Genomic DNA, 19,489 nt, shown 5'->3' with positions numbered 1-19,489 from the left:
AGATCAAAAAAAAAATCAAGTTTAGAAACCTTATCTGAAATTAAATGAAGATAAATTCAACCCTAAATCCTTAGTACAAAGCCTGAAACAAATACCTTATTATAAGTAGATATATATATATGTATATATATATATATATATTTATTTATGTGTGTGTGTACACTGAATAGATATTGAAAACAGAGTTATAAACAGGTACACATTTGTCATACTTTATATCCAGGATATATATGAAAATATACCAAGGCATAAAAAGTATTTGTATATATATTAGACATATCATCTACACATATCCTAATAAGTTATTTGTTATGTTATATTAAGGGTTTAGAGAAAGTCTGCTCTAATCATTAATTCCTTTATTGTACATGTCACAAGTCCTTGAGTAAGGGAGCAATTACAGAAAATGAATCTCATTTAGAGGAATTTTATTGAAAGGACCGCTTATTGAGGCTACCTCCTGACATCTATGAAAATGTACTACTTGAATTTAACTTAAATAATTACTGGATCAAAGATACCTCAATGTGTATTCCTACCATTGTCAATATGCCACTTCCTCTAATTATCCTTTAATTCTTTTGCTTGTAAGATGCAGTCATTTCAATTTAACAAAATAGATACGGAATGGTATCATTATGTCAAAAAGCTGTGTGACCCAAACTGTTATTTACATGTGAATTTCCAGTCGAAATAAATTGTGCTTTTATGTGAAATATACACTTAATGAGACTACAGAGACAGCTCACAGAACTACAGACTCTAATGAGGTCAGCTAGTACAGCCTACACCTAACAACCACTATCCTCCAAGAGACTGGCAAGCCTTTGCTGGAATGTCACCAGTAATGTGATCATGGACCTTCCCCCTTTTCTTAGAGTCCCGGGCACTGGAACATTTCTTCATCCCTGGCCCATAAGGCCCCAAAATAGACCTGGGCTTGGGTTCTTCTATTTGCAGACATAAACAAACAAAGTCACATCAAAATGGATTCAGGATTTGGTGTGAAAAGATGGTTTTTGGTCACTGACTATGTCTTCACTCCAAATACTCAAATACATTAGGCATGCTAATAGCCCCTTTTAAAAACTTCATAATTAATAACTAAAGTATTAATATTCTATATTTAGAAAATGAATGTTAATTTTTAAAATATGCCATGTTGACAGTTAAAAAGATTGAATTTCTTTTTATAATCACAGAAAAACAATTGCAGCCAACTATGACTGTCTCAACATACTTCAAGTAACTTACCTATGGATCAATTCGATTTTGAAGGGATCATATATAGCAACAAGTATGCTTGCGCAACTCTTGGTTTTTTGATTCAGAGATCTGTTAGTACCAGCAACAGCAGCCATCTTGTTCATTAAAGGATAGCCCCAAATAATCCATTCCTTTCATAACTGACCCTAAATAACTACCAACTTAACAACTTGACCTCTACTAACTCAAATGTGAACATTTTGGTTTCATTCTAAACTTGGAATGAAGTGCTGGACCAAGAGCTGGAAAGACCTGAGTTTCCGTTCCTTGCTCTGATATTTACTCATTGTATGATCCTGGATAGGTCACCTAACATCCCTGGCTTTTAGTTTCCTTATCTGTAAAATGGTGATCCTATCTCAGAATTGCGTTTTATGAAATTTAAACATTATGTAAATGTGAGTTGTAGTTATACTTAGAAATGGATGTATCAAAAATGGTCTAGGCATTTTAAAGGTAAAATATATCAATAAAGGAAGAGTGGAAGAAGAGGCACAGATAATCGGATTAGTTGGCAGTCTCAGCAGATGGCTTGTTTATGGTTAATACCAGCAGTTAAAACAAAATATTTTTAAAAAATAGTCTGGGACTCTTTGACGTGCTGCTTGCTCAACTCAATTTTTCTTTAACTCAGAAATTCTTGGTAGCAGCAACAGTCTTTTTTTTCAGAAAAAGATTTTTTGGTAAAAAACAACCACAAAAAGGTACAATTTAATCTAAGAAAATATTGAAAGAGCTTGACAAAAATCTGAAGGTATATAAAATTCTATTAGAGAGTGTATTTTTCTTGTCTAGGGGAAAGCAAAACAAAAAAGAAAAGAAAAGAAAAATATTTGTCACAAGACAGCAAGGGAATGAAACAGGAAAACCACATTCCAAGAGAGAAATGTGGCCTGTGAGAATGGGAAGGTAGGAAGGCTGATGCCTGAGAGACCCGCATTCAAAGCACACAGCCAGCTACTTGTGAGCTATCTGTAAGGCATGTATTTGAAGATATTAGTCTAAGCCAACTGCTCCTATGTCAGTTGGGACAGCATGAGAATGGAGTATTAAATTAGTAAGTACTAATAGTTAAGTGGTAATTTAGCCAGTGTATAATAATAATAATATCTTACATTTATCTGATACTTTACAGTTCAAATGCAATTTCCTATACAGATATGTGTGTATACACATTTACATGCATACACACCCACATCTAACTCATGACATTTAGCATGGTAGAGTAAAAAGAAAATCAGAATTGATATAAAAAACCTCAGTTTGGCTCTTGGTTTTGCCATTTAGAAGCTGTTTGACCATGGACAAGTCATTTAATCTCTCTGAGTCTTAGTTTCTTGATCTGCAAAATAGGGATAACAATACTTATGCTACTTACTTCACATGATTGCTGTGAGAAAATGCTTGGTAAACAGTTAAGTACTACATAAATGGATAATGATATTACTTGATTCTCATAAAAACCTTCTGAAGTTGGCAGGGCAAGTATAAATATCCCCATTTACAGATAAAAAAATCTAAGGCTCAAAGAGGTCGTGACATACCCTTGCTCTCACAGAAAATAAGTAAAGACTAGAAATTAATTTTTTCTGACTTCACGTCATATTCCTTCTACTAAATAGCATGGACTCATAACACCTATAAGACACTTTTGTGTTTGAAGTATTTTTTTTTGAACTGGTGGCCTCATTGACTAGTAGAGACTAGAGGCCATGACATACAAGGTTCAAATGAAAGAATCTAGAGATATCTGGCACAGAGAAGACAGGAAGGGATATGACTGCTGTCATCAAATATCTGAAGGACTCTGGTAGAAAACACTAAGTGGAGTTATTCTTGGCCCTGGGAGGCAGAACTGGGAATAATAAGTAAAAGTACAAAAAATCAGAGAGAAGCTTGATTTAAGGAGAAAAAATAAACAATATTCTAACAATTTTATACCCCCAGATAGAATGGGTTACATTGAGAGACTGTGGATTATTGTATTGCTATCTACGTCTTCTTATACTTCCATTAATTTTTTTTCTTTTTTACATTTAGATATCATACTATTTGGAACATATACATTTAATATTGATATGATTTGTTTTTTATGGTTTAGTTTAGAGGAATATTATTTCTTTATCTGTTTATATGATGAATATTCATTTTTGTTTTATCTGATAGCATGAATGCAAATCCTGCTTTGGAGGATTTACCTAAAATATAGTAAATTCTGTTCCAGCCCCTCATTTTTATTCCATATGCGTACGCTTCTCAGATACACTGCTTGTTAGCAAGAAATTGTAGGGTTTGCTATTTAATCCACGCATATTTAGAGTCATGAGTTAGGTTTATATTTTCCTCCATTTGTGTCTCCGGGGCATTTCTTTTAATATGAATTAAGATTTTCTTTTTTGGAGGCAGCTAGGTGGTGCAGTGGATACAGCATTGGCCCTGAAGTCAGGAGGACCCGAGTTCAAATCTGACCTTAGACCAAACACTTGACACTTACTAGCTATGTGACCTTGGGAAAGTCACTTAACCCCAACTGCCTAACCAAAAAAAAAGGAGACAGAGAGGTTTTCTTTTTTGTTCTCCTTCCTCTCTGAATTCTGTACTTTGTTCTTATTATTAGCTTTGCTTGTTCTACATTAAAGTAACCTTTCTTCAGGCACTCTTTCCCTCACCTGAACTCTTACTTCTTTTATTTGGTAACGCTGCACTACAGTAGAAATTTTCCTGTGGTCCAATTTTACCCCCTACCTTCTATATGATCATCTTCTTTCCCATTTTCCATGCATTAATTTCTTTTAGAGGAGGGACAATATTTATTGAGAGGTTAATAATGCTTTAAATGTCTTTGTACTTACCTTTCCTTCTAATTTCAGTATCACCTATGTTCATTTCTCTCTAGGTTTTTAACTAAATTCTCCCCTCCCCTTTGAGGTTTTCAGTGATTCTAGTCTTTAGTTGGGCAACTAGGTGGCCCAGTGGATACAGCACTGGACCTGGAATCAGGAAGACTCACCTCCTTGAGTTCAAATTTGGCCTCAGACACTTACTAGTTGTGTGACCCTGGACAAGTCACTGAGGTAACTGCCTCAGTTCCTTATTTGTAAAATGAGCTGGAGAAGGAAATGGAAAACTACTCCAGTATCTTTGCCAAGGAAGCCCCAGATGGGGTCACAAAGAATCAGACACGGCTGAAATGATTCAACAACAAAAGTCTTTAGTCAAAACTGTGGAGATAAGCCGACCTGGGAAGCTTAGTGAATTGCTCATCTGCCACATGGCACCCACTGGGGAGAAGTGAGGCCACTGATGCCATGACAGCATATACATATGTGTATATATATGTATGTATGTGTGTGTGTGTATGTGTGTGTGTATATATATATATATGCATGTATGTATACAGTGAGGCCACCGATGCCATGATAGCATATATATATATGTGTATATATATGTATGTATGTGTGTGTGTGCATATATATTATCTATATCTATATCTATATCTATATCTATATCTATATCTATATGTATTTTTAGGCAATTGGGGTTGAGTGACCTGCCCAGGGTCACATAGCTAGTAAATGTCAAGTGTCTGGTCTGAGTATGGATTTGAACTCGGGTCCTCCTGACTTCAGGGCTGGTGCCCTATCCACTGTGCCACCTAGCTGTCCTGATAGCATATATTTTATACAAGAATATTCACTACTCTCCTTTTCATTTATTTTAGATATCAGTACTGTTTTTGTCATTTTCTTACTTCTTAGATATAATTTTTGAAGTCTGAGGTAAGTAAAGATTTTCAATGATCCCAAGGTCTTTAATTTTTCCTTTTTTCGGATTTTAGTATTCCTCAAAATTACATCTTACCAAATGAGGATGAGAATTACATGAGATATTTGTAAAATATTTAACACAATGTCTGGAATATCATTAGGTGCTTACTAAATGCTTATTTTCTTCCCATTCCCTTCCCTTATTTTGTCTTAATCTAGATTCAAGGTATTTGGATTTTTTTTTTATTGTTCTATACTGGTCAGCAAAACTGTTGCATGACTTTGAGCAGTGGGTGGCATTAACAAAGAATAGTATAAAGCCCTTACCTATAATTCATGAGATCTATTTTCAAATGTATTTTCATATAGGACTGGCACAAAATGAAAGCATTCACTTCCTCGGTGAAGCATTTCTAGTAGGTGGGGCACTGATATATCTGATTTGGTCTGATGTATTTTGCTTTTCTCTGTACTAGAGTATGAATGAACACTGATTGTTTCACTGCCCTCTGTCTCAAGCTGATCATCATGATGATTACAAATAGGGCCAGCCTGTAACCTTGTGCTGCCCTCTCTAGTTGGCCAGGCTGGTAACCCAAGTGGTGGCATAGCCGGAGCCCAACTGGTCAGCATTTCAGGGTTTTTGCTAAGTCTCCATGGCTACCTTAAGAGGGCGCAGGGCACAAAGGCTCCCTGTTCTCTATCACCTGGCTACCAATGCTTTTCTTTGCCATTGTCCTCACCCCTCATCACATAGATGCTAGGCTGAGTTTTCAGGAGGTTAGCAGCAGTAGCAGCAGCAGTAATGGTAGTAGCAATAGTAGCCTTTATGAGGTACTAGAATGATATGTGGAAAATAGGAAATGTGTCAGAAAACTATGGATAAGAAAATGTCCCAATATTTAAATAGAGAGCAATTTACTTTAAAACATACAGGCTCATAGTTTGAATTGAATCACACACAAAATTTTACAATCTATAATTAAATGAACTCTTTATGAGTTACTTAGAAAGGGAAGTAAGCTTAAATGGACTGACAGAACAGGTAAGGGAAGTTGTCTGTGGTTAAGAAGGTAATCAATCTGAGATCTGATGGGAGGACCTCTGATATGTCTTCTGACATGGATTTGAATCCCAGCTCTGACATTAGCTATGTATCCCCCTAGATTTCAACTTCCTCATTTGTAAGGGAGATCTTAGGGTCTTGTACTAAATCCTGTTATCCTATGATTCTAAATCATTTGCTTCTCCCACTACATCATGTTGCCTTTTATGATGAGGGAATTTGAAATTGTATAATATGAGGATTGTAGGGAGTAATTAGGGATGGCTAATCTGGAGAATAGGACTCTTAAGGGAGGCACATCTGTCTTTTAATATCTGAAGAATTATCATGTGAAAGAGGGATTAGATTTATTTTGTTTGACTGAAGAAGGCAATGCTAAGCAGAAATTGCAGAGAGGCAAAGTTAGAGCTCAATACAAGGAAGAACTTTTAAATAATTAGAGCTGTGTGAAAATGGAATAGGCTGCATTACATATAACCATGTGAATTTAAGCATAGGATAGACTGCCATTTGTTAAGGGTGGTATCTGATAAGGGCTAACCATATGAAGTATGGGACCCTTACTACCTCTGGGATTTGAGGCTTAAAAAAACCCACCAGTTAACACAGTTCTTGATTTCTGCTGTTAGCCAAATTTTTTAAGGGACGCAATCAAATAAATGTTTAGGTTGTTTAAGATTCTTTCCCAGGAAGCTAATTTTTCATCTTCAATGTCAATAGAAATTTCTGTATTTTTTCTATAAAAGAATAGTATTTCATGATTCCCTGAATTGTTTTGATCATAAAGATTTATCAGACACAATAATTTATCTGGTCGTAATCAGTTGACTCAGCATGTTAAAATTGATAACTCCCTAATGATCTTGTTATAATCTCTTAGGGGTAATATAAGTTTAAGACACAGTACAACATGTATAATCTGCCTAATACCTTAACTTGGAGTTTTGCTTCTGGTAGTCGACCTTTCCATGATGCTACAAATTTAAGGCTATCCACTGAACAGCTCATTACCCTGTAAAAATATCATTTCACATGTTAAGTATGAAACTATCAGAAATACGCATTCCAATGAAAAAGACTATATAAGTAAGATAAATAAATTTGTCTTTATCCAGAATCACAACCAGAAAGTTCAAGTAATTATAATTTTCAATAATATTCTTAAGCTCTACTTGATATCCATAATGTCAAATCTTAGTTCAAGTTTATAAGTGCCTTCTGCAAGTGTCACAGGAAGGGTAAAATATGTTAAATATAATTTCAATTATAAATCTACTTTATTATATTCTAATTTTTTGAAAATTGGTACTATATTTATGATACATGGCAACCTCTATGGTATATATCGTAACTCTCAATCAAAAATAACAATTTTAATTAGAACATTGCACTTACTAATGCTTCTTGATAAATGGGAGGTAATATGGAGGTTACAAATTCTTAATCAAACTACTGATATAACTTAATAATTAGAAATTCCCTTATATAATGTTTGTTTAAAAGAAAATTCATTTTTAATTTATAAGTTATTTCCATATTCAAATACTTAATAACTGATATTCTCATTGTAAAGTATTAGGAAACTATACAAGAATTAAAACCCATTTAAAATCTATTTTTTGTAATGAAGGAAAATAATCAATAACAAATAAGATCAATATAATTGGCCTTGGGTGTATGAGGTAGATAACCTTTAATTTACCTTGCAGTTTCTTGGCGTAGAGCATTAAGAAATGTGTCTGGATGGAAGAGTTCTGAAAGGTCAAGGGTATCTGACAGCAGTGCCTGCTTTTCTGCTTTATCTACCCAGTGCTGGAAAAGTAGAGAAGAGGAAAAAAAAGATCGTTTTAGAAATTATAATTTCCTGATTTTTTAATCTCTACTAAGTTTTTTTAAATTATGGGGACCAATGTAAAAACTACTTAAAAAAGATAATTATGGTTTTATACATATATATATATATATATATATATATAGAAATATTCCATTTTATATTTTGAAGTTTGTCATAATTGGTATGATATATTACTGATATCACAAATATACTCTACATGATCTTTTACTCATTTAAATCTACTGAAAATATGGAGCTTATAAATTCTTTATTCCTTACATTAAAATTTCTCTATTTTGTTCCTAATTTTGATTTTCTTGTGCTAACACTGTTAGTTTGTTTGTTTATAAAGTCATTTAAGTGGTGTGCTCAGTTCAGGAACCTCTCATTTTCTATCTTATTAAAATAAGTTTTATGGATTTTAATTTTTTTCTGAGGACTGCTTTAGTTGTGTCCTATTAGTTTTAGTGTATTGTTTAATTTTTGTTACCTTTCACATCATCATTGTTTTCTATCATTTGTTCTTTGACACACTCATTCGGGATATTATTACTTAGTCCATTTAGGTCTGTATCTTTTATTCATGTTTCCCTTATTTATTATGTTTATTGTATAGACTATAAAGGATTAATGTATTATTTCTGCCTTTTTACATTTATTTGATTCCTTTCTGTTCTAGCAAATGAGCATTTTTGTAAAGCTGAGGAGTTAAGCAAAATTGAGAAATACATATACTCTTTAATATTCTCATTTTCTATCAATTTGTTCAACTCTATGTTTTACTTCCTAATCTTTCTGTTACATTTAATCAGCTCTGAGAGAGAAGTAAAAAAAGAAATCTTTCACTATTATTCTCTTACTGTAATATTTCTGCAATTTAGCTAGCTTTTCTCATAAAAACTTTCTTCTTTGCCATTTGGTGTGTACATATTTAGTAGCTATTTTCTAATTAGCTTATGATTCTCTAAGTAGAATAAACTTAATTTTCCTATTTGTTTCTCTTAAAATTATCAATTTATATTGTTGTCTTATCTGAGCTCAAGATCATAACTCCCACTGTTTTAGTCACTTGAAAGTTTATAGCAATTTAACTGTCTCAACACCAAGGTGATACAATTGAAATTCTGTGCCTAAAACTGCTGCCACTACAGGGGAGTAGTGCCACAGAAAGTAGGAGAGGACAGAGCAATTTTAGGGATGATGCAAATGGATTAACTCGAAAAAAATCTGTGCCTAAATCTGTAGCAGCTGTAAGACCAGTGAAGTTGTGATGTGTGGAATATCAAGGGAGAGTAGAATGTGAATATATAATATCAGCTAGTAGAGCTGATTTCTAGACTTCTTTTTTTAAAAAATCAGTAATTATATTATAATGGCTTCTTTCAATTAGGGGGAAAGGAACAACCATTCATAAGTATCTACTATGTGCTAGGCACTATGCTAAGCACTTTAGTTATTATCTCTTGATCCTCACAACAACCCTGGGAGGTAGATGTTATTATCATCCCAATTTTATAGTTGACAAAATTGAGGCAGACAGGTTACTAAGTAGCTTGCCCGATGTCACACAGATAGTAATTATCTGAGGCTGAATTTGAACTCAGGTCTTCCTGACTTCAGGTTCACTACTTGGCTGCTTCAGTTATCCTCTTCCTGTCATTTTATCACTGAGTATGTTGAATTTTAAGACTCTTGCTTATTGGATGAGGTGGAGAGAAAGCTACCTTGAAGGCACATCTGACTGTATTATCTACCAAAGATTTTTCAAAGCACATTTCTCACTCTCGTCTCAAGTAATTATGAGACTGTTTGCTATTTTCATTAACAAAAGGTATATTTAATTATCTGTTTATAGGTCCCTTTTTTACTGTTTATAATATGTATCTGTTGTTTCATAATATTTACTTAAAAGTGTTCCTTTTATAATAATACAATTTACATTATTTTTTAAGGATTTGAAATATACTTAAATAACCCCAACTTAAAAAATTCTTAAAATGTGTCATAGCTAGGAACATAAAATACATAGGTTCCAACTCATTAAAAGGGTCAATATGGCTAAAAATTAGATTTTCACTTCATTACATTCTGAATTAGCATAGTTAGTTAAGGATGAAAAATTTCTTTTAATAAAATATTTTCATTGCTTTATACTATATGAAGAACTTGCTAGTCTGTTAAGCTTATAGGCAGACTATAAGAAAAATATAGCCTTCAATAAAATAACAAAAAATCCCTGAATGTAAATAGTGCCTTACTAAGGCACCACATCAAAAAAATAAATAAATAAATAAGTAACACAGCAGTCAATTAATAGATACTTGGTGAATTCAATTGAATATTCTCCATAGAAGCCATAGCTCTAGCCTATCATTTATCTTAAATTTTTCTTACTAGCAGATGTTCATGTATTCATTACGAGGTTGTAAATTTGCTTCCCCCTCACATACAGGAAAATTTAAAAAAAACAAAACAAAACTTGAATTTTTCTTCCATCCAATTCTCTCTCCCAACCCCTTTCTTTACTCCCCAAGGCAGTGAGCTGGAGAGAGTTCACCATATAGACTCAACTTATACTCCCTATTCTCTAGCCCCAGGGTGCAAGTGACAGCCCTCAATCCCCCAAGTATATAAGTGCACGAAGAGGCAGACTTTCACAATCCTTTTACACTTTCAGAATAAACTCATAGCCCTAGCCCACAAGGGCAGTAGTTACAAACCTTCTCCTGTTAAGCCTCCTATACTACTCCTTTATTCCACCCTCTTAGCAGAGAACCTTCCCTCAAACTCTGCTGAGAAAACAGGCCATTTAAGGTGAATTTCCTTGTCAAAATCCTTTACATCATCCCTCATTCTTTCCTCTTTTACTTCAGTCTCTGACCAAGAGGTCATTCTACTTGTCAAATCTAATACATCTAGTTGTAACCCTCATCCTATGCCTTCCCACTTTTTTGGCAGAATGTTCCCACAATCATTGTCACCTCCCCCCAATATTCAATTTACTCCTACTTACTATTCATTCCCTTCTGTCTACAAACTTTCCCAGGTTTTCCCACCTTTAAAATACCTTCACCTAACCCTACTATCTATTATCTATCTATACTAGTCTATTCTACTTCTATCCTCTCTTTCAAAGCCAAACTCCTCAAAAAAGCCATCTACCCTCCTTACCTCTAGTTCCATTCCCTTTATCTCAGACAACCAGCAACTATTAAGTACCTATTATGTGCCAAGCACTTTGCTAAGCACTGGCGATATAAGGAAAAGCCAAAAAAACCTAGTCTCTACTGTGAAGGAGTTCACAGACTAATGAAGAAGACAACATGCAAACAATTATGTACAAATGATACATACAGGATTAATTGGGGGTAATCTATGAGGGAAGGTACAAGGATTAAGGAGGACTCAGAAAAGTTTCTTGTAGAAGGTGGGACTTTAGCTGGGATTTGAAAGTATCCAGAAAACTAGGAGGCAGAGGTGAACAGGAACAGGATTTCAAGCATGAGGGACAATGAATGAAATTGCAGTTAGGAAATGGAGAGTCCTGGGAGAAGAATAGCAAGGAGGCTAATGTTACTAGATTACAGCATCCATGGGAGTAATATGTAAGAAGACTGGAAAGACAGGAAGAGCTACGTTATGAAAGCCTTTAACAGATGATATAGTCAGGCTTGCATTTTAGGAAGATCAATTTGTGAGTAGATTAATTGGATTGGGGAGACATTTTGATGTAGGGAGACCAGCTAGCAAGCTAATGCAATAATCCCAGATGAAGTAAGAGGCTATACAAAGGTAATTGCAGTGTCAGAGGATAAAGATAGATGGATAGATATAGATAAGATACATACATAAATGCATGTATATACATACATATATACACAAATATATGTACTTATGCATATCCATATATATATATATATATATATATATATATATATATATATATATATATATATATATATATATATATATATATATATATATATATATGATGTTATGAAGGTAGAAATGCGAAGACTTGACCATTGATTGACTGGTGAGTGAGAAGTCAAAGATGACATCTAGGTTGCAAGCCTGGGAAACTGAAAGGATGTCAGTATTCTCAAGAGCAATAGGGAAATTTCAAATGAAAGAAGGCTTGAGGTGGGTTTCAGTTTTGGATACATAGAGATGAAGATGTTTAAAGAACATTCAGTTCAAGATGTCAAAAAGGCAGTTGGAGTTGTGATGTTGGGAGAGAGGTTACAGTTAGATAAGTAGATCTGAGAGTCCTCTACATAGAGATGATGATCAAAACCATGGAAGTTCATAAGATTGCCAAGGGCAACAGCACAGAAGGAGAAAAGAAGAGGGCATAGAGTCTTGTGGGACATCCACTGTTAGCAAGTATGATGTACATGAAAATCCAGTAAAATAGAGAGAGAGAGAAAAGGAGCAGTCAGATAGCTATGAAGAAAACCAGGAAAGAGTAGTGTCCCGAAAACCTAGAAAGAAGAAAACATTCAAATAGAAGAGGTTGATTAACAGTGTCAAAGACTGAAGAGAGGTCAAGAATAAGAATTGAGAAAGGGCAATTAGATAGGGCAATTAAAAGATCATTAATAACTATGAGAAAAGTTTTGGTTGAATGATGAGGTCAGAAGCCAGACTGGAAGGAGTTGAGAAGAGAATGAGAGAAAAGGAAATGGAGAATCCTGTAGATGTTGTTGTTATTTGACCAACGATATCATGATGTTGAAGTCAAGGTACAGTGTGTTTAACTATGGCTGATCCATCCAATACAAACTCAGGGGGCTCTACCACACATCGGGCATAAATAGTCCATTTGGACATTTGAAATGGAGATGTCTCTAGACTGGCACATCTCATGTTTCCTTTGTGCTACCACAATTCTGCTTTGCTCATAGAACATAGTGCCTTCTTCGATGAGGGAAGGCACGTGACGCTAGGCAATTCTGTGCATGCCTCCTAATCGATACTAAAATTCTTGTAGTTTACCACAAAAGGGAGGATGGGGGAGATATGGGCACGTTCATGGGAAACATGGGAAGGGAAAAGAAGCAAGCATTTATTAAGTGTCTCCTGTGTGCCAGGTACTGTGGTAAGCCAGTAAGTGCCAATTAGCAAGAGAGTAGGGATGGCAGAGGAGGGAATTTGCTGAAGGAAACAGCATGGAATGAGATCATTTTTGTGTGTAGTCAAACAACACCCCTTGGTCCCCACAGCTACTAGTGCCTGCCCCAAAATTAACCTGAATTTCTGTTTTGTAGATATTTTGTATATACTTGTAATATATGTGTGGGTATATACAATCTACACACCCACCCATAGGATCTCCCCAGTAGAAAAAAGTTCTTTGAGGAAAGCAGTGGTTTCATTTTTGCCTTTGTATCTCCAGTGCTTATCACAGTGCCTTATACACAATATGTATTTAAGGCTGGCAAAGCACTTTATATGTTATCTCATTTGATCCTCACAACTCTGTGATTTAAGTGCTATTAGTGGTTCCATTTTATAGATGAGGAAACTGAGGCTGAGAAAGATTAAGTGACTTGCCTCAGTTCTCACAGCTAGTCTGATGCAGGATTTGAACTTAGGTCTTCCTGACTGTAGTTGATCTTCCTGTCATAATATTTACTGTGCCAACTAGCTGTCCTTGATAAATATTTGCTTATGTACTGATCGATTGTGTCCAATTTTGGAGTGCTAGAATGGAGGCTGTGACCCAAGTCATATTGTAACGAAGAACTAAAACCTGTAACCTCTAGCTTCCTAGGCCAAAAAAAAAAAAATCAAAAGGTAAAATAAAGTAAATGAGTGCTAGGATTTACTATTCTATTTCTTTATTAGCACAGTTTCTCCTTAATGCAATGAAAACAGGAATTTTTATTTCTAATAATAATAATATGTAATAATATAATTGTGGCATAACTATATATTTGATAGAATTAATAGCCTCTTTATTGATTTGAACTTAAAAGTATTTCATATGTGTTCTTATTTTTCAACAAATCCAGACTGCTTTTTGAAGTTATTCCTCCACTAAATAAGAGGTTTTGAAAAGTAGAGAGTAGTAATGAATTGTATGGTGGTAGATATGTCACATATTCAAATGACCAATAGGCTACAATTTCAATATCTGATCACATCTTGTATCCTTTAATCAAGAGCCTTGGGAAAGCAGCTCCACCCTAAGCCCACCCCAGACCACCATCTGTGCTTCCAGCATGACAGCTCAGACATCATGAGGGGAGCAAACCCTGTGGATAAAGGGAACACCATCTACACCACCATCAGGTAATTGCCAATTGCCACCAACACACCAGCCAGGCCTAGCAGAAACAACAGGGTATCCTGATGGAGAGACAGAAGGCAGCATATTCCAGGAAAGTTAAAACGCCACTTCTAATACCACTTGCCTTCTAACTCAGGTGGAGATAGCTCAGAACCAGAGCCCAAGATCTTTGTGCCCTTCACTGGTCCTGTTTCCAGACCAAACCTGACTGCCATCACCAAAGGGAGTACTATCATCACCACCAATACCTACTGCCCATTGATGGGCAGATGAGTCCCAAAGGCAGCTAGGTAGTGCAATGCATAGAACACTGGGCCTGGGATAAGGAAGACCTGAGTTCAAATGTGACCTCAGAGACATACTTGATGTATGACCTTGGGTAAGTCACTTATCCTCTCTCAGCCTCAGTTTCCTTATCTGTAAAATGGAGATAATAACAGTACCTACTTCCCAGGGTAGTTTTGAGAATCAAATGAGATATCTGTGAAGCACTTAGCACAATACCTGGCACACAGTCACTGGTTCAACAAGTCACTATTTTCTACTCTTGAATCCTTTTGACACTTGCATTTCTACCATTCACTACCTCCTAATCCTTAATTCTAAGTCACCCTCTGCTCTGGGCCAGGTCCAGTTCAGGCTAGTCAAGGACAAGCCAGTGATTCAATGCAATGATACACTTAGGAACCAGATAATTCGATAAAAATAAACTAACTTACAACAATGCTATAAGGACAGAACAAAATTCACTAGTTCAAAATGATGCTATTTCCTTTGGCCTCTGCATTCACGGCAACACTGGATCAAAAAAAGTCCTTTAGGATAGTAGGAAATCCTACTGAAACTCAGAAATACCAACTTTACATAGGCATAGTCTTTTATGTTTCAGGAACTATGGAAGTCCGCCAGGGCAACCACATCTACAGAATGCCTCTTTGCCCTCTCAAAGGGAAACTACCTCTGTCGACACTAAATAGATGTTGCTCCTATCACAACCCCACTTATTCTGCTCGAACACCTGAGCTCCTGGACACTACTGAAGGAAGTAATAAAACCATGTTTACTGGGTCCACTATAAGTTCAGGTCACTAATATTAACTGGGACTTCACTACAACATGGCAATCCTTTATCTCTTTATCACGCTTCCCTCTATGAAAGTTTTGAAACTTCTCTCCTAAGGCCCATGCTTCTTTTAGAAGATGATTTCCCATCTAACTTTTAATGGCCAGCATTATGAACTCTTTCATCTTCCCTCTTCTTTGCTCCAGAATATCAGAATTTGAGATTGTCCTTCTTGAAAAAGTTACTCCCTCCGCTTGTGCCTCTGATCCCATTCCCTCACATCTCCTTTGGTAGCTTGCCTCACTGATTATTCCCCTTCTCTCATCTTCAACATCTCTGTATCTATTTGATTCCTTCACATCTGTTCTCAAACATGCTTGTATCTTTCTGACTCCTTGAAAAAAAAAAAGCAATTCTTTTAGCCTGCTAGTCCTTCAAGCCGTTGCCTATATTTGTCCTGTTTTTAACTGGAAAGAATAGTCTAGAGACATTGAAATCTGGCTTCTTACCCACCAGTCTAATGAAATGGCTCTCTCAAGGGTTAGACTAACTCCTTAACTGGTCAATCTAATGGCTCTACTCCCCCTCCATTTCTTTCTCTCTCTTTTTTACTTTCTGCAGCATTTTAAATTTGATCCCTTACTCCCTTCTCCTGGCTACTCTCTTCTCTCTTGGTTTCTGTGACACTATTCTCACCTGGTTCTTCTCTAAATCTCCATATACAGAGCTAACTGTGCCATATTTGCTGGATATCTCTGGAAGAAGGTGAACATCTCAATGTCTAAAACCTAATTAATCATTTTTTTCCTCTCCTCTATACCTTGATTCTGTGAATGGCAGCACTATCCTTCAGTCAACCAAGTTTAAAACCACAGTCATTTCTTAGCCATCCCTACTATTTAATTCTTACACCATTTTTCCAAGTCCTTGTATTCTGGTTTCATATATTTTGAATTCCTCTTCTCCTCCTCATTCACATAATGTCACACCTTACTTCAATTCCTTTTGACCTCTAAACTGGTCTAGTATCTTCCTAATTCGTTTACCTAACTTTAGTCTCTTCTTTCTCCAAATCACTCATCACACAGGTGCCAAAAAAATCTTCCTAAAATACAGATATGATCATATCATTTCCCACTCAAAACTTTGAGCAGCTTCCTTATTATCCATTAGAAACAACCATGGTTTTCTTATCTGTTTATAAAAGATTAAAATGTAGGTATTCATAAAAATATATTGGAAGTATATCTGAAAAAACACATCCCTTACCTCCCTTTTCAGCTTCCTTTCGGTTTTTATCTTTCCTGATTAAAATGTGATCTCCTTCAGGGCTGGGACTTCATATTTGTATTCCCAGCACTTAGAACAGTGCCTGGTACACAGTAACAGCTTAATAAATGTTTGTTCAATGAACGACTTACTGATTTGCGTACTTTTGATACGTAAGATGCTACAGTATGCATTGTGGAGAATATAAAGGAATTTGACTCCATATCTGGTTTCCAGGAAAGCCTGTCTTTAATTCAACAAGTATTTATCAAATGCCTGATATATACAAAACACTACTAGGTCCTGTGGGAGATATAAAGAAAAAATAAGACATTGCTCCCATCCCCAAGGAATTTAGAATATAGTTAGGGAGATAAGACATGCATACAGACTACCCATAATAAAAAGTAAAGTATAATATTATGAAGGTTCTGGGAAAGAAGACATAAATACAAAAAGACATAAATACAAAGACGATATAAATATAAAAAGGGTAATTAATTACAGAAAGTAGTAAACTATAAAGGGCAAGTAAAAGTAGTCATTGTTATGGTTTAGAATAGTCAGACAAAGCTTAGAATTGAGCTAGAACTTGGAAGATGAGCAGGAATGAGAAAGGAAATGAGGGGAAAAGAGGTTCTAGAAGAGAATGATTTGAACAAAGATGGAGATATTTGTAATTTGTTAAGCAATGTAGACCGGTCTAGATGAAGCAAAGGGATATTGCGTAAGGGATATAGCAAGTGGAAAAGATGAAAGCCCTTGAATGTCAGGCTAAAAAGTCTGAACTTTATTTTGATGGTAATAAGGAATATGAGAGTGTGGAGAAAGTAGACCTCATGCTGGAATCAGAGAAACTAGAATCTGAAATCCAGCTCTGATACTTACTTGCTATGATGTGAATAAGGGCAAGTCATATACTATCAGTAAGTTTGAGGTTCAATATTTTCAATGTCTATCTTACGGGTTTGCTGTGAGGAAAATAATTTGCAAACCTTAAAGTGTTCAAAAATATGAGATATTACTGCCGAGTAGGGGTGAGATGTGGCACCGTGCAAGTGATATTTTATCAATTTTTGAGCTGTCAGTGCTGTGCTGGACAAGCTGAAGGGAAAGGGAGGCCAATGAGGATATTACTGCACTAGTCATTCATCTAGTTTAGCTTCTTACTTTTATATATGTTTCATTGGTTACAAAGTGATTTTATGTATATTTACTCATTTAAACCTCACTATAACCCTGGAAATAGGTAGCACACATAACGCCCCCATTTTACACGTGAAGTAATTGAAGTGTAGAGAGATGAAATGGGTCAACCTCTCAAAGAAAGTCCAGGGCTTCTTCCACAATATCATATACAAACATATACTAAGCACCTACAATATCTAAGGCATAATGTGCAGAGCGCTGGGCAAGTGGGGGCAGGGGAAGGGACCAAGATGTACCAAACTGAGTTCTGAATAAATACATATAATACAAGGTAAAAGGATATCTGTCTCATAAAAGAAACAACTCCTTCAGGCTACTGTATTTCAGAAAGGGGAGAATTGACTTCTTACTAGGAGTACAGACCAGGGACAGTCAAAGGAAGAAAGAAGCGTTTTCTAGATTTTGAAGGATAGATGGACTTTAGGGAGTTATAGGGGAAAGTTAGGGAGAGCAGTAGTAGCAAGAGTGAAGTAAAGGTGTAGTGGGTAAGTTTGGGGGTGGCTTAAACCAGGCATAATGTGATAAAAACTAGAATGATGAAAATTCTGGTGGCTGTAAACATATCTATTTATCCTCATTTTTATGAGACACTGCTCACACGGCCCTGATGCCTAGAATTCTTTTCTCCTTCAATATTGCCTGCTGAGTTCTATCCTTCCTTTTCCAGGTTTAACTGAGGTAAGACCTCTTCCATGAACTTTCCCCAGCTTCTCTCTGCCTCTACCTGAAAGTGCCTGCTCTTCCTTCAAATTTCCCAGAGCATTTTTCTTAGGCTTCTTATTTACATGTAACTATTCACTCTATAAATCTGTGTAGAAAATTTTTAAATTCCTTACTAGATTTTAAGTTCCTTGGGGGCAAGGGCATATCTATATTTAAATCCCCAGTACCTATTGTGCCTTGCACATAGTAACTGGCTGATGAATATTTACAAAACGTAATTAAATTCCTACCTGTCTTAGTGAGACATAAAGACAGCATAGCCCCAAAGAGGTATTGCTCCTTTCCCATAACTACAGGGCTCAAATCTAACAGATACTGATTCGTGCCACACACTCCTCCCTAAAAAAATTATATTTTGATTTTGTGAAAATGTTTAAGAGAACTATAAAACAATTTGCCATTAGAAAAACTGAAAGTGAAGGAAGTATTTCTTCATTTCCCCTCATATATCCTGACATATAAAGGATTTCTTTTAATTAAAATAGCTTTTGCATAGTCAAACTAAAGAGTCAAATATAGTAACAATCAATTATGTTTAATGACATTTGGAAGAGCTTTCTATATAATATTTTTAAGTACAATGTACTTATATAGGACAAGGATTTTATATTCAGAGTACTAATATTCAAATCAAAATGTTTTGATGGTCTAAAAACAGTGTGATCATTAGCACCCTTTCTACTCTGCCACTTGTCAATGCAGAATTCAAAGGGAGCCACACTAGCCTGAAGGATACTTGTTTGTTTGTTTTTTATCCACTATACTTTGCATAAAAGTTTGGTGGTGAGAAATGCCCTGTTTCCCTTCACCCTTCAATCATAAACACTAAAGTTGTAGTACATGTTCATCTACTTTGCTGATGGGCTGAGGTTTACTATATCCTATTAATCCATGGAATGGGGAAACTTGATATACTCAGGACAATTAGCATGCTAAGCATATTAATAACTTTTAATGTTTTTGTTTACTCCAGTCTAACCAACAACTAGAGAAACTT

The 19,489-nt window shown here is 35.5% G+C and overlaps 1 protein-coding gene across 1 annotated transcript in view; it reads right to left on the bottom strand.

Moving 5' to 3' along the window:
- Positions 1-19,489, bottom strand: part of DYNC2H1 (dynein cytoplasmic 2 heavy chain 1) — a 370,089-nt gene that overhangs the window by 28,092 nt on the left and 322,508 nt on the right. Inside the window, 2 exon segments of the mRNA XM_020996144.2 lie at positions 7,030-7,111; positions 7,802-7,911. Of these exon segments, the coding sequence (XP_020851803.1) occupies positions 7,030-7,111; positions 7,802-7,911 (192 nt within the window).

This window comes from Phascolarctos cinereus, unplaced genomic scaffold (genome assembly GCF_003287225.1).
Source record: "Phascolarctos cinereus isolate Bilbo 61053 unplaced genomic scaffold, phaCin_HiC Scaffold_726;HRSCAF=1367, whole genome shotgun sequence".
Classification (NCBI taxonomy): domain Eukaryota; kingdom Metazoa; phylum Chordata; class Mammalia; order Diprotodontia; family Phascolarctidae; genus Phascolarctos; species Phascolarctos cinereus.
This window is presented reverse-complemented; position numbering and strand designations above follow the sequence as displayed.